Below are 14,865 nucleotides of genomic sequence, written 5' to 3'. Positions count from 1 at the left end.
ATTGCTACTAAGCGGTTTTCTCTGCTGAACGCGGCCATTGTTATTTGCAATGAGTAAAGAATCACAGGAGAGAGCATTTGGTGCTAGCAAGCGGACGGAAGTGCCTATATATAAGTGGACGCTCAAGATGGCCGCTCAGGGACGAATTGCAGCATGACCTTAGAACATATATAAATGGAAGGGGAATGCCTTTGTTTCCCGATAGAAAAACATGTCGGAAGGAAGTAAGAAAGAAAATCATAGTTGCCTCTCTCTTGTGAGTTACTCTGCTCAAAAGTGCGCATGCACGGCCATGTGTGTGTACACAAAAGTATGTATACTACAGATACGATGCTTGTTGTGTAGTTACTCCCAAGAGAGAGGCAACTACGATTTCTTTCTCACTTCCTTCCGACACTTTTCAGCCTGCTATTCCCCTTCCATTTATATATGTTCTAAGGTGAGTCAGTGTCAAAAGGACATCAAGATTTTTCGTCCATTATAATTGCTAAATTGTTGCAATTTACAATTATCGCAAAATGTTGCATGTAATAGCGAGACGAGTACGTTTACAGGTGTGTATTAGAAACAACTGACAATGAATTACATTTTGTTAGAACTGATTAATTTATTCAAATGAGAGTAACCTCTCTGTTTATATAAGCTTCAAAGTGCAAATTGTTATTTTCAGGCAATAACAATTGTTCCTTTACGAACGTACAGTGCAGAGGCTTCGAGTATTAATCAATATGCTGTGAATACTAATGTGCCAGGTCTCAGTGAAAATGTCGTCAAAGTACCAAACACACGTAAGATCAAAGATTGTTATCTGTCACAAAGTATTTGTGTGTGCTTTCATATTGAAAAATTCAACTTTCCAAACTAATATTTATATAGCTGTAGGACCTGGTGCCTCCAAAAATAAGGAGTACAAAAATCCCGAATATTTCTGTTATCATGTGGAGTCATTCGGAGAAGCTGAAGTAGAACTAGCAAAATATAGATTACCAGTACCATCTAATAAGAAACCGTTCCATAGGTAAATAAATCAAGAGAAAAAAAAATTTTACATGTAGCGAAATAAAAATAATTATATAAAATAACGAAAAAATAAGGTATAAAATGAGATGTGGTAATGACAGACGCTATGTACTCAAAATTGTATTATACACTACAAAAAAAAAAAAAAATAGATTTGATATATTACCCATCTATATGATTTACCTATTTCTTTTATTCTTGTAAGAGTACATATAATACCAATTACAAAATATATAGAAGGAGCGGAAAAGAGAGATATTCTTTCTCTATGCAGAGTTTTTAACGCGAATTATCCCTTCGTGAATTAATAGAATAGGAACATCTTCGCGATTCAGCCGGTTGAGAATCACTGATTTATTTACGTAAGATTACGAACTCGTCCGAAGCGTGCGACTCGGCCGGCGTCGTGACGTTATTCACGTGACTACATCCGGGGTCGGAGTCCGGCGACGGTAATCTTCTAATCATTGGCGCCGATTGTTGTGCTACCCTGCTACCTCTTGTCCATTATATTTCTTCATTTCCTCTCCGATTCATAACGCCGTTAACAAATACGGCGCGCCGCGAGTGCTCGGTGCGGCTCATACGTGTCCGTCTGTCTTCGCGTGTCGTTTAACTTTCGCGGATCGGGATCTCGGGCGTGTTCGATTCGACTCGACTCGACTCCTGGACCTCGCATTCAAGGATATAGTGCTTCGAAGGTGCTCCGATATATCCGAATATGTCGTCTGTCGCGCGGAATCGCTTCTTATCAGCGCTCGGCGTCGCACAACGTCTCCTCACCGCCGAACACGCGCACGTCGCGATGCGCGCGTACTCCTCTGGTCATCACGGCAAAGCAGTGTATTGCAGGTGAGATTCTGTATTGCGCGTAAAATCTATGAAATCAAGCGCTGAGAAAAGAAAACCTGCCTGAGAAAAGAAAGCTGGAAAAATTTCTTGATAAAAAAGAAATTTGTATTATTCTTATAAAAATTCTAGAGACTAGCCAATAAATAACTCGTCGCGCAAACAATGTCTTATCGCTAACATTTTTCCTCATTGCATAGTCATTAAAAATTTATTAGGCAAATTATTAAGCTGCTTGTACTGAATTATACTACCAAGCGTATAAGGCTCAATAAAACACATCACGCGATTATTAACAAGATGGCATAATTGCGAAGTGTGGTCCTTTCTTTTATTCTTTCCTTTTTCTTTCTTTTATTTTTTCCCGCTATTTAGGGCCATTTCGACCAAACACCGATCAATTTAATCGTTGATTAATTTACAGAGCGATTAACATAAAAATTTCTAACAATATAATTCCGGTATATAATATAATATAAATTTTAAAATTTTGCTTTTGGTCACCCTGTAAATTAATCAACGATTAAATTAACGAGTTTGATAGAAATTTTTAATGTATATCTCAACAATACACTTGCATGAGAGAGAACAATATTAACAATATTGAACTTTTGAATATCGCTGAGAGCGCATAATAAACAGCTGTGCTATTGATTCCTTGTTTATTTTTTACGACACTTGTATCTCGAATAGTAATATGATCGTCAATACATGTATGAGGATTAACGGGAAACATTTTTAAGTGATTCGTGAAGATCAATTGAGAAAGTTTATTCCACAAGAAATTCCATTAGAATTCGAAATTTCATTGTATATATCGACATGCAATATTCTCGAAAAGATCAAACTAAAAGAATCTCTTAAATTTAATATAAATAAGCGTGTGACACTCACATTGCTAAGCGTCTAAATCGATTTAAATAAATTTCTATTACAACTGAATAAAGAAACCTAAGATACAAATGTATAGATTACAATGTTGAAAATCTAACTTGATTACATTCGATTTAATTTTAATAAACAGCTTTTTTATACTATTGGAATTATATTTTAATAGTATTTTAATTATATTTCAATAGTATCTTAGTACAGTAATCCGATATCTAAAATAGACACAAACTAGACATTTTCATTCGAATGCCTTATATTTAAATATTTGTACATTATTAATTGTCGATTATATACATAATTCAGAAGAAACGCCAAATGTCAGATAAAGCTCGGAATTATGAATGGTTTATTTAAATACAATATGCCTGATCGAAAATATGTAGTAGTATGCTAAATATGGAAAGTGCTGAGTCATTAATAAACTTTCGTGTATATTAAAGATAATAAACCTTTATTTTGTTCGTGTTTTGCGTTTTTTGTATATATGTGTGTGCACATACATACTCATTTTTTTATGGACGCACCTTAGACTTTAAGATAAAGCTGTAAAACTTCATGGCTCGTGGCTCGTAGCAACGATAACGATAACACGTATGTTTTAAAATACCTGACTTATTTTTAGGATATATCTCTTGCGAGGCTCGTCAAAATCGGCAAGCAATACTCTCGACACATTAAAACATACTTCGTCAGATTGATGATACGGCTGTATACTACTCGAGATATTCTCCGCTCGTTTTTTTTTTCAGATGCGACATATACAGGGTTTATTAAATTAAATGCCCCGAAATTAAATATCAAAATTTTGGGAGCGTGTGGAGGAGATCGATAAACTAAGAAAGAAAATTCTTTAGAGATTTGCTCGTTTTTGCTTCGTTTTGAAGAAAATCGCAAAAAAGGAAATAAAAAAATGTTCACCAGAATACTTAAACCAACACTAAAATTATTAGGTTTATCGAAAACCACGAGATAAAAATTGTAGAGCATGAAATTAAGAAAAGAGAATGAATTAAAATTTTTCTGAGGTATAAAATTAGAGGAAATTTGTAAATAAATACATGATAATGTGAGATTATTTGCATGTGTGTGTTTATTTAAATATTTATTACTTAAATAAGTGAAAAAAATGAGATTTTTTCGATTTATTTATTTACACTTATTTATTCATATTGTCCCTTCCTTAATGACAGCAAGAATGTAAACATAAATTAAAGTAGACAGATTATAATAATCTTGCATTGTCGCGTATTTATTTACAATCCTCTAATTTTACTTCAAGAAGATTTTAATTCACTTTCTTTTCTTCATTCCATGCTGTACAACTTTTATCTCATGGTACTTTTCGATAAACTTAATAATTTGAATGTTGTTTTAAGTTTCTCTCATGTTGAAATTTTTTTGGTTTTTTTTTACGATTTTCTTCAAAACGAAGCAAAAACGAGCAAATCTTTAAAGGACTTTTTTTCTTAGTTCATCGATCCCCCACACGCTTCCGAAATTTTGACATTTAATTTTGGGACACCCTGTATAATCCTCTTTTATACGTACTGTAATAATTATGTTATCAGATAGAATGTTTTATAATTGTCGATAAGTAATTTTTAGCATATCATTCCATGCGATACATTTTTATTAAAATGGAAACTATCGTTTCAGGATGTTTTAAAATAGTTGAATGATGAATAAATTCTTTTCTTATTGATAAAGATATTATAGAAGTTGTGATATTTAAGTGTACAGTAGATTTTATCGACAATTCAGCTTAATTACAGTCAACATAACTTTAATATAAAAAATCTTTTTATACTATTGAAATTATTTTTTAATTAAAATATAGAAACATAACACATATAATATCTAAGACTTATTTCCTTATATTATAGCTATATTAATATAGTAGGAACGATCACACATTCACAAAATTTTATCTGATATATTATACTATTGAAATAAATAAATTTTCTCATTTGCCATTAATTCGCATACAATAAAATAGGTTAGTAAAACATACTGAAGATTCTTTTCGGTGCGTGGATTAATAAATAGCTATTTTAGATAATAGATAATTGAAATGTGAAATATAAGCAAATTGAATTATGATTTATTAATGTAAAATTTAAAAAAAACAGAGAGAGAGAGAGAGAGAGAGAATATCCTGTTATAAATTTACATGTTACCAATCTATTCTATATTATCGAACGTATGTGATAGCATGCGAAGAAATGAATCGATTTCAATATATAGCGCGAAAAAAAATTTACGATATTTTTCCTCTAACGTTGTAATTTAACATAGCTACAATAAAGAAATAATTATCTTTAAATGGCACACGTGGATCTTTAGAAATAGATTTGCTACTTATAATTTGCATTAGTAAAAAAATAAAACTAAATATTAGCATTAGACCATGCATTTGTCGATGAGATGTCTTCAAATCTCAAACTTCTCATAAAGGATATAGATACCGATCGCGGATACAAATTCAAGTATATGATTTGAGGATTAATTCTCCAGAATACATTGAAATAAAAAAATTTATTACTCCTATAAATTCAGTTAAGATTTTACTTACCTATAGAATCTTGACGCAGTATAATTATCAAGATATTTTAAGTTGCGAAAAATGTTGGACCACATTTTTTCCAAAGAAAAATGGAGACTTTTGTGTGCATTCGAAAATATACACGATTATTCTATTTTGCATCAAAATTACAAGTAGAACGTAGATTAGATAGATTGTTAATGCAAATGAGTTCGATAATTACTTGCGTATACGAACGTGCGAGTAATTATTGCGCTTATCAGATGACGGAAAACGGCATGGTCATGCTCAAGGTCATTTAATTTTGTTCTCGACAGAGTTTTATGCATTATTACAGGGAAATCATATAAATAGCATTTCTTCTTAATAATGTATCGTTGTTTATCGAATTTTTTGTGTTCATTCCAATAATCAAATTTACTGAATTAGATTTTCGTAAATAAAAACGAAAATATTTCAGAAATTTATATTATATCGAAGATAGATTCCATAGCGTGTCTCCAACAAGATTTCAATCAATCTCTCGTATATTTGATGCTGAACTTTCATCTGTATTTATCGCTTCGATCATGATATTAATAAACTCCTGCTTACTTAAATTAGGAGCGCAACATATCCGTGTTTGCGTGCCGAAGCTGATCGGGATCTTTATCGTCTCTTGGGCGTTTGTTTCCGGCTCTGGTTGTTCATCTTCGCTTCGCTCGAGGAACTCGCCTAAGTTACTGCATCACATGTTCAAAGCTAAATAAATCGCTATCTAATGTAAATAATAAACATGCATAGAATACAAGTAAACTATAAAATTAATATATGTATGTTAAATTTTTGCGATAAATTGATACGATAATTGTATTCATTTATACTATTCTGTTCAACACACGCACACATATACACACAATTTGAATTTATCTTACATAATTTTTAAAACAAATTCGTTTTTTCTTGATGCAATATTATAGCGAGATTATCATTATATAGCGAATCAATATTAAATTGAATTAAAGCGAGATTATCATTATATAGCGAATCAATATTAAATTGAATAATCGCGGTAATATTTTAATTTATACAATATATACAAGTTTATCATTTTATGTAATCTATTATGACATTAATATATTGAATCTTGAAGATTCAACACGCAATGTCAAATTTTTCATAATATTTAAATTATGCGATGATATCGTCACTCTTATGCCAAAACGATGAATGTGCAATATTTTCTGCCATAATCACCAATGTGTAATATTTATAAATATCAACGGTACATAATACTAATTTAACATAATGTAAATATTATCAATAGTGTTTGAATTAATTGTAAGAATTACAAGGATAAAACAAGAATCTGATCTTTCGGAACAAATTAAATTTTCAAATTGCAATAACAGAACTACAAAATTGTACATTCGCGGTTCTAGGATAAGGACGACGATATATATACCTCTTTAACATTTGCGTCAATCTACTTGCGCGATTTTTTCTGCTATGTTTGATATATTCGAAATATACAAATTGAGTTATAATGCACGGGGTTAAAATCATGACATTTACATGACAATCGCGCGAATTCAATGCGCAGGCTCGCAATTCGTTAATAATACATACATACATATATACATACATATTTTGCACAGACAATAGACATATATTATTTTTTTTTTATAAAAAAAAATAACAGCGATGTGACAGATTATATTCTGTCCCATTGTAAATGGCTGCCTGTCACATCACTGTTAGCAATCTAGGTATAATATATAGAAGTCTGTGATATTTTGTTATTCTAATGTACGGATATGTATATATACCGAAGCGAAGAGGAATGTTATCTTCAGTTTCGAGTCTTCTTGAGTTCTGATAAGGTTTAAGTTTAATAAAATATAAGACGCAAAAGTTATAAAATTCTTTAAAAGGGGTTTTCTTTTCATTATTTTTTTATTAAATTTTTTTTTCTCGCGTATAATTTATCGTAACATTTTATTTACTCGCATATGATAATATCATTATCGTTGCCTGCTATTTGTTGCAATTACGAAGATTTGTTAATTTTTTTAGAACAATGGAATCTACAGTACGGATGGCTCATTACGCGACAAAACCGATATTTACAAACAAGGACGAAACTCGCGAATTGATGGCCATATGGCCAGATATTGTTCGTGATATTACGGATTCTATAGAAATCCCAGAGGTTTCCAAATGGATAGCAAAAGTAAGTGTGTGTAATATATACGTATATATATACAGGATGTTAAAAAAAAACCATTCAATATTTATATGATAAATAGGACACATCATACTGAATAAAAAAACCTTATTGTTAGTAAACATAGGTCGAAAGCTCAACCATTTCCGAGATATAAACATTTTTGTATGTTAGCATTATGATTGACTTACTGGCGTTCTACGTACTTTTTTTACTCAGTATGCTATGTCCTATCTACCATATAAATATTGAATGTTTTTTTTTTAAGACCCTGTATGATGTGTATACAATATAATATAAAATTACAAAATTATAAAAATTTTTAATGAGGCTTTATTCTAATAACGAAGTATATTAGTTTATTAAAACTAGTTAAATATGGAAATTTAAGAATATTTAAAGAAGAAACATAATAAGCAAAATCAGTAAGATTGCGTATAAAAAATTCTAAGAAACTGCAATGTTAAGACCAGATACAAAGCAACAAATCAAAAATTCGAATGAATATGCAGATTAATACATTTCTGTTATTGTTCAGGTATTGCAGTATAATGTTCCAGGAGGAAAAAAAAATCGCGGTTTAGCATTAATTTATGCCTATAAATTACTGGCAACTAACGATCAACTTACGGAGGACAACATCCGCCTAGCACGAATTCTAGCATGGTGTGTGGAACTGGTGCGTGACTTTGTTCTCATTTATGTGACACTGATATGTCTCGTGTAAAATAATTATATTTAACTTCGAAATTAAGATGAGATATGAAAACACTTGTAAAAGCGGAAGATATATAAAAAATATTACAATAATTCATTTACTTAAAAAATGTCCATTAAAAGTATATATATATAGGGGGGGGGGGGGATTCACATTTGTTTTATAAGATTAGTGTAGTCTTAGCAATGCAAAAAAGTATTTTTAAGAATGTAATGTTTATGTGTGCAAGTTTTTTTTTATCAAACCTATAATTGACAATATTTAAATTATTCAATTATTTTTTATTTATGACGCGTATTTAAATCGTAATCTATTAATCTAGAATAGTACTAGATAATCTAAAAATTAAAAACATGAATATATTGCGATATATAATAATAATAAATATTCATGGCAGGTGCAAGCTTATTTTCTTTTGCTCGATGATATCCAGGATCGATCGTTATTTCGCCGAAATCAACCATGTTGGTATCGTCATAATAATATAGGTTTAGCGGCAATTAATGATGCTACATTGTTAAATAGTGCTATATATTTTCTGATTAAAAAACATTTCAAAGGGAAAGAATGCTATGTTGATATACTTGAAACATTTCATAACGTAAGTGAAAAGATGTCTTTTTTTTTTTTGATCATATATTAACATAAAAATGCTAATTTACCATTTTTTTCTTTTTAATCTTACATTATATTTATGAAAATGTTATTCGGCAGATGACACAGATGACATCATCGGGCCAGTCTTTAGATTTGCTCTCGACTAATTTTGGTAAAAAGCCAGATCTGGATTTATTTACAATGGATCGATACAATTCCATTGTCAAGTTTAAATGTTCGTATTATACATTCATCTTGCCAATAACCATAGCAATGCATTTTGTAAGTTTATTTGAGTTTCTCTATGCACGGTTTTATTTGTGCTCTTTGATGATAATAATGTATGTACTATGCGCAACATTATGTAGGCTGGAATAAAGGATCTGGAAATGTTAAGACAAACGAAAACGATTCTGTTTGAAATGGGACATTTCTTCCAAGTCCAAGACGATTATCTGGGTTGTTATGGGAAGCCTGAGGTCATTGGCAAGGATAATACTGATATACAAGAGGGGAAATGTACATGGTTGATTGTTGTGGCACTTCAACGTGCTGTACCAGAGCAACGTAAAATTTTAAAAGTGAGTGTTATTTCCTAAATGAATTGTATTATCAAATGTTGTTACATTAATGTTATGCACAGGAATGTTATGGAGTATCGGATCTAGAGAAAGAGCAATGTGTGAAACAACTATACAATGATCTGGGTTTGCCAAACACTTATTCCATATATGAAGAAGAGACATATAATCTATTAAACACCCATATACAGCAAATATCACGTGGTTTGCCACATGATCTTTTCTTGAAGCTACTGGATAACATTCATCGTAGAGTGTCGTGAAAGCATCACTTGTACATTGAAGAAAGAAACTAATGTGTATTCAGATTATAGAATTAAAGTCAATGAACAAGATGTGTTCTGCCAATGTCTGAGAACATCTATTTTATCTCTATTTTATTCGATATTCTAAATATCTCGTTAAATATTATTCCTAAGTGAGAAACATTAATTTTTTATAAAAACTTTATATACAATATCTTTTTTAACTCTGATTGAAACGACAATAAAAAATTGTTGAGGCATTTAATCATATCGTATTTCTTAATGATTTCCTTCTAATATACAAAATATGTATATTGGTATTTTTTAATAAAATATTCGTTCTTTATAAAATAATCACTGCATATATATAAATTTTTTTATATATATTACCTACACATCTTATAATTATCAATCTATCCAGAGTTTGTTTCTGAATGCTTTTATATCAATGTTAAATGCTTTTATATCAATATTAATAGAGAGTTCAAAGAAAAATTTTCATTTTTTAGATCTTTTAATTTTTCTTTTCTTATTCCACGGCTGATGTTTCCTTTCGTTTGTACGAATTTTCGTACGTACAATCATTTTCAACTCGCGTCTCAAATTCTTAAATTCATCATTTGAAGTAGCTTCTATATTGAAGAATTTTACAGCCTCTGAAAATGCATCTTTACATCATCTATAGCATAAATAATACTTTAATTTTAGGATTTTTCATACACATACCATTAAATCGTATATCTTCATTATCAAGAAATAGAGTATTTTTATACTCAAACGAGCTATTTGTACAAGTATTTTTTTCAACATCATCAGCCATCTGTTTATCTGTATTTAGTGTTTCATGTACATCATCATCAACATCATCAGATGAATCATATTTAAATGCATTAGTCGCACTAAAATTAAGCTTAAATTTTTTAGCTTTATTATTTTCCGCAATAGATACACTATAATCTTCAGCATTTCCTGAAAATGTATATATTGAAATAAGAAATTATGAAACGGTGTAAAATAATATGAAATAGTATATAGACTAAAAAATGTATTTATACTATTTTTTGAAAAAGTACCCGTATCATTTTCTTCTTTCCTATATGCTTTTAATAAACTAAATTCTCCTTTCTGTTTTAAACTTTCTGTCAAGGTGTCTGATACAGCGTAATATATATTCTTTGATACTTTTGGTTCTGGAGGTGCAGGTTCCATTTCTAATATAGATTTGTCATGTTTCTTCTTTTTAATATTTTTTTCTTTAATTTTTGACTGCACAGATTTCACTTCATAGTCACAGTGTCCATTTTCAGTTGGATCATATCGTATCATCAATTTCTTTCTATAAATATGTTATCATTAAATATCCAATTAGATAATTATAAATTATTAGGTTTTGCTAATCTAAATATCCTTACTTAGCTGTTTTTAGTTCCTGATCTTTTACTGTGTGTGTAAGAGGTTTTCCTAAAATATTTTCTAAAATATCTAATTGCCGCTCCTTCTCCTTCTCCAAATCATATTCATTGATGTCTTCAACAAGTTCAGTGTTTTCAGTCTGATGATCATTTTTCGCAAAACGATCATCTAAAGTAAATCGTGCATCATTGCCAAGAATGGTCTGTAATAAATACAAACTGTATTAGTATCTTTAATTTAAGAGAAATAATATATGAGTAATAATATATTTAAGAGAAATAATATATATATTGCAAGATCTCAAACACTAACCTTTTTATGTTTAGTTTCCTTGATACTGAATTTATCTTTATTCCACAGAGAATCTTCTTCATTATCTCTCTCATTATCACTATCATTATCAAATAAATCTCTTTTCTTTCTTTTTGGCTTGGGACTTTGCTGTTCATCAATATCATTATCAAATATAATTTTCTTACATTTTGTAGTATTATCCTGCAAAAATAAAAATTATAAGTATAATTAAGAATGAAACATGTCAGATTTTTTTAAGACACAATAGAGAATTACAATGAATAGACACTCTACTTACTAAGTTTCTTAATGCTTGCTGAATAAACTGGCCTTTCACTTTAAACGCCTGTTTCTTTTCCTTCAACGATTGCAAACGTTTTTTTTCAGATTCAGTAATCATACTCATTTTTAAAACTTACAAAGAAATAATGATAAAGCTAGAAAATAAACACAACAATTTCCATTAGCTATAATTATCACCAAAAATTGATAGTTATGCGGGATATAGATTTAACTTGTTCATTACTCGTTGATTTCATTGATTTGGTAAAATTATATAAAGAAAGGTTAAGGGTCGGCAGGAGTGACGGCCAAACTCCGAATTGATATTGGAGACCTCGCGACAGCTCATGGCCAACTGCACCTAATCCGCCATGAGCTGTACCAGAGCTGTACCTTATTTATCAATTTATGAAATATTATTTTAACTCTTTTTTCCAAAAAATCGCTCTGTAGAGCCAATCTTACGATCCTACTGATTACGAATATTGCTGTTAGAATTTAATTTTCTTTGTATTTTGGCCGTAATACGAAAAAAACGTATCCGTAGTTCACGTCTTCCCGCGAAAGGTCTCTACTGTCTCTCCTGCTGACCCTTAAGAGGATGCCGGATACCGACAGAATGCGAATATTAGTAGGATTGCAAAATATTTTTGTTGATTATAGATATCAACAAATCCTTTTCCATAATTAAGGTATACATAATAACGGAGTGCGGGGTTTATGATTTCATATGAAAAGTGAAAAAAAATTAAAAAATTACAGTTTTGTTATCGGCTTCTGCCGTCAACATTTACTTAATATAAAAAACCTGCAACCTGCACGTGCCTAACAAGTGAACTCCGCACTCGGCATTTTATCAAAGAGTATTAGTGAACTTCGAGAAGTGAGTTTAGAAGCTTTATAAAAAAGATTATATTATGCAACATTTTGCACACCGAAATGTTTCTCACTAGGCTTTCAAATACATTTTCAAACGTTCACTTATATTCCTTCATGCATTTCCGAGTGGAGAGGTATCCTATTTTGCACATACACACCGCAAAACCCTTATATTAAGCAAATATATAATTATTATGGCCGGTAAAACAAGACGGTCCGGCATCCTCTTAAAGGCTTTGATATCATAATCGTAAGGCCGTAAGCAAATCGACTAATCACAATCAAGCATTCTAAAGCGGGGAGCACACACTTTTGTATAAGCGCATAATCATAAGTATAAGAAATTTGATTGGTCAATTTCCTTATGCATAAGGAAATTGACCAATCAAATTTCTTATGCTTATGATTATGCGCTTATGCAAAAGTGTGTGTTCCCCGCTTATAAAGTAATAAGAATATTTAAACTGTGATTGGTTGATTTGCTTACGGCCTAAAGGCCGTATTACACTACGAGTTGCGGGCTCGGTTGCGGTTGATGATTACGGATTGACCAATCAGAACAAAGCAACTTGTCGGTTGATTGGTCAATCCGCAACTATCAACCGTAACCCCAACCGTAACCGAGCCGACAACCTGTAGTGTAATACGGCCTTTATGGTTATGACTAAAATTTTTTAACGTGCAATGGCCTTATATAAAGGCCATTCTAGTATATGTATACTAGAGCGATAATAAATTATAATTGAAGTATTTTTATGTATAATAAAAATATAAAATGAAATAAATTTTCTTAATAATTTTTTTACTAATTTTTAAATATAACGCGTGTAGAAGATATTTACAATAAATTGCTTTCACTTTTTTCTTATTCAAGAAATAAAAGTATTAAGCATTTTAAGCATTATCGATTCATGTTTATAATATTATTATAAAATATATGATATGTAGATGTTTTATTTTACCTTTACCAGATCACTATTTATATCTTACTGATAATGTAGAAATCTACATATATCTACAGTAGCGCGCAGCTTTTTTTTTATCTAGTCGTACCAACTCCCGTAAGGATCGTCGTCAATAAAGACGATTGTAAATGAATGGACGAAAATGGCGTCCGCCTTGGAGAACCTGGAAGCTCAACTAGAGCTTTTTATCGAAAATGTGCGGCAAATACGTATTATAGTAAGTGATTTTCAACCTCAAGGACAAAACGTACTGAATCAGAAGATGTGAGTATTTATATAATATGCATATCTTTGTATATTTGCGTGTGAAGACAGTGTTTTCATATGCTAATCTCGCAGTGTGCAACAGTAATGATATCAATCTTTTTAATTGCTATATATTATGATTCACACTTAGAACCGAAGCTATTTATATTCATGTGGCATTAAATTTTACTTAACATATTCACTTCTAACTTATTCATTTTCTGAATAATATGATATTAATTAAGTGTACATCATACCCATAAAAATTTTTTTTTTGTAGACAAGGTCTAGTTAATGGCTTACAGGAGATTGATAAACTAAAATCTCAGGTGCAAGATGTCCATGTGCCATTGGAAGTATTTGAGTAAGTTTGACAATATGTTAAAAGTGTTAAAATTATATATAAAGCTAAATTTTACTATTATATAAAAATGCTTATTTCAGTTACATTGACCAAGGAAGAAATCCTCAATTGTACACCAAAGACTGTATAGAGAAAGCTCTTACAAAGAATGAACAAGTGAAGGGAAAGATTGATGCTTATAGAAAATTCAAGGCGAATATGTTAGTGGAACTGAATCGAGTTTTTCCAAATGAATTGACCAAGTACAGAGCAATTCGCGGAGATGAATAAGATAATCTAGTTTTTATGGATCAGATTTTGACAACCAAATGGTTCTTTATACATGCTGCCACAAATGTAATTTGTGTTCTTATAACTTTTTTATGTTTCTTTAAAAAATGTGTTATCTAAATATATTCAATATTCTTTCCTTGTATATTATAGATGTAAATATATATGCAGTATTTTTTAAAGATTAAATAAGTTTACAAGCAATCCAAACGGCTAAAAGTTTTTATATTTTGCACTTCTGTGTGTGTGTGTGTGTGTGATGCAGTTAATCATATGTAATTAGACTGACACACAAATTATGTTGAATAGCATTACACTATATCATTTGTATCCAGACAATTGCATAACTGCAATATATATACAAAATTATTTTACAACCAATGGTATCAAGCGCAAATTACAAAAAACCACTTTAATTGATCTATAAATGTAAGAGAGTATATATTTAATAAATCAAAATCGAAATGAAAAAGCATTAAATTTATTTTGATTGCGATTTTAAA

At 30.4% G+C, this 14,865-nt stretch overlaps 3 protein-coding genes across 6 annotated transcripts in view; 2 read left to right on the top strand and 1 right to left on the bottom strand.

Annotated features, from left to right (window-relative positions):
• Positions 1-9,992, top strand: part of LOC115233309 (farnesyl pyrophosphate synthase) — an 11,848-nt gene extending 1,856 nt beyond the window's left edge. Inside the window, exons 1-9 of one of the 3 annotated variants that reach the window (XM_029803650.1) lie at positions 386-554; positions 671-788; positions 883-1,018; positions 7,358-7,514; positions 8,047-8,187; positions 8,624-8,827; positions 8,941-9,105; positions 9,192-9,404; positions 9,467-9,764. In XM_029803650.1, the coding sequence (XP_029659510.1) occupies positions 519-554; positions 671-788; positions 883-1,018; positions 7,358-7,514; positions 8,047-8,187; positions 8,624-8,827; positions 8,941-9,105; positions 9,192-9,404; positions 9,467-9,667 (1,371 nt within the window). In that variant the 5' untranslated portion in view covers positions 386-518 and the 3' untranslated portion in view covers positions 9,668-9,764. Of the gene's footprint in view, positions 1-385; positions 555-670; positions 789-876; positions 1,019-1,421; positions 1,873-7,357; positions 7,515-8,046; positions 8,188-8,623; positions 8,828-8,940; positions 9,106-9,191; positions 9,405-9,466 lie in introns of those variants that run through there. The other 2 variants (XM_029803640.1, XM_029803658.1) reach the window with 2 other exon arrangements.
• LOC115233324 (probable RNA-binding protein CG14230) lies at positions 9,556-11,982 on the bottom strand. 2 transcript variants are annotated; one of them, XM_029803669.1, is made up of 7 exons: positions 11,883-11,982; positions 11,655-11,793; positions 11,375-11,557; positions 11,062-11,264; positions 10,723-10,985; positions 10,376-10,618; positions 9,556-10,317 (listed from the first exon to the last, which is right to left on the bottom strand). In XM_029803669.1, the coding sequence occupies exons 2-7, from the start codon at positions 11,760-11,762 to the stop codon at positions 10,148-10,150; spliced, it is 1,170 nt and encodes a 389-aa protein (XP_029659529.1). In that variant the 5' UTR covers positions 11,763-11,793; positions 11,883-11,982; the 3' UTR covers positions 9,556-10,147. The 2 variants fall into 2 exon arrangements, with proteins under 2 accessions (XP_029659529.1, XP_029659536.1); XM_029803676.1 differs by having other exon boundaries at positions 9,556-10,305; positions 11,655-11,964.
• A 1,604-nt stretch (positions 11,983-13,586) lies between these two features.
• Positions 13,587-14,823, top strand: LOC115233512 (mediator of RNA polymerase II transcription subunit 10). Its single transcript, XM_029804000.1, has 3 exons — positions 13,587-13,746; positions 14,009-14,092; positions 14,173-14,823. Exons 1-3 carry the CDS (start codon positions 13,625-13,627, stop codon positions 14,360-14,362), a joined length of 396 nt encoding a protein of 131 aa, XP_029659860.1. The 5' UTR covers positions 13,587-13,624; the 3' UTR covers positions 14,363-14,823.
• The last annotated feature ends 42 nt before the right edge of the window (positions 14,824-14,865 follow it).

Source organism: Formica exsecta, unplaced genomic scaffold (genome assembly GCF_003651465.1).
Source record: "Formica exsecta isolate Colony F162 unplaced genomic scaffold, ASM365146v1 scaffold105, whole genome shotgun sequence".
Classification (NCBI taxonomy): Eukaryota; Metazoa; Arthropoda; class Insecta; order Hymenoptera; family Formicidae; genus Formica; species Formica exsecta.
Note: the sequence above shows the minus strand (reverse complement) of the source record. Positions and strands in the feature narration are given on the sequence as shown.

Bases quoted from the DNA above. Each gene is read 5' to 3' on its own strand.
- LOC115233512 (XM_029804000.1), top strand. From the start codon at position 13,625: ATGGCGTCCGCCTTGGAGAACCTGGAAGCTCAACTAGAGCTTTTTATC. The intron at 13,747-14,008 runs GTGAGTATTTAT...TTTTTTTTGTAG, and splicing joins AACGTACTGAATCAGAAGAT to ACAAGGTCTAGTTAATGGCT. The intron at 14,093-14,172 runs GTAAGTTTGACA...TGCTTATTTCAG, and splicing joins GTGCCATTGGAAGTATTTGA to TTACATTGACCAAGGAAGAA.
- LOC115233324 (XM_029803669.1), bottom strand. From the start codon at position 11,762: ATGAGTATGATTACTGAATCTGAAAAAAAACGTTTGCAATCGTTGAAG. The intron at 11,558-11,654 runs GTAAGTAGAGTG...TTATTTTTGCAG, and splicing joins AGCAAGCATTAAGAAACTTA to GATAATACTACAAAATGTAA. The intron at 10,318-10,375 runs GTATGTGTATGA...GATGATGTAAAG, and splicing joins TGAAGATATACGATTTAATG to ATGCATTTTCAGAGGCTGTA.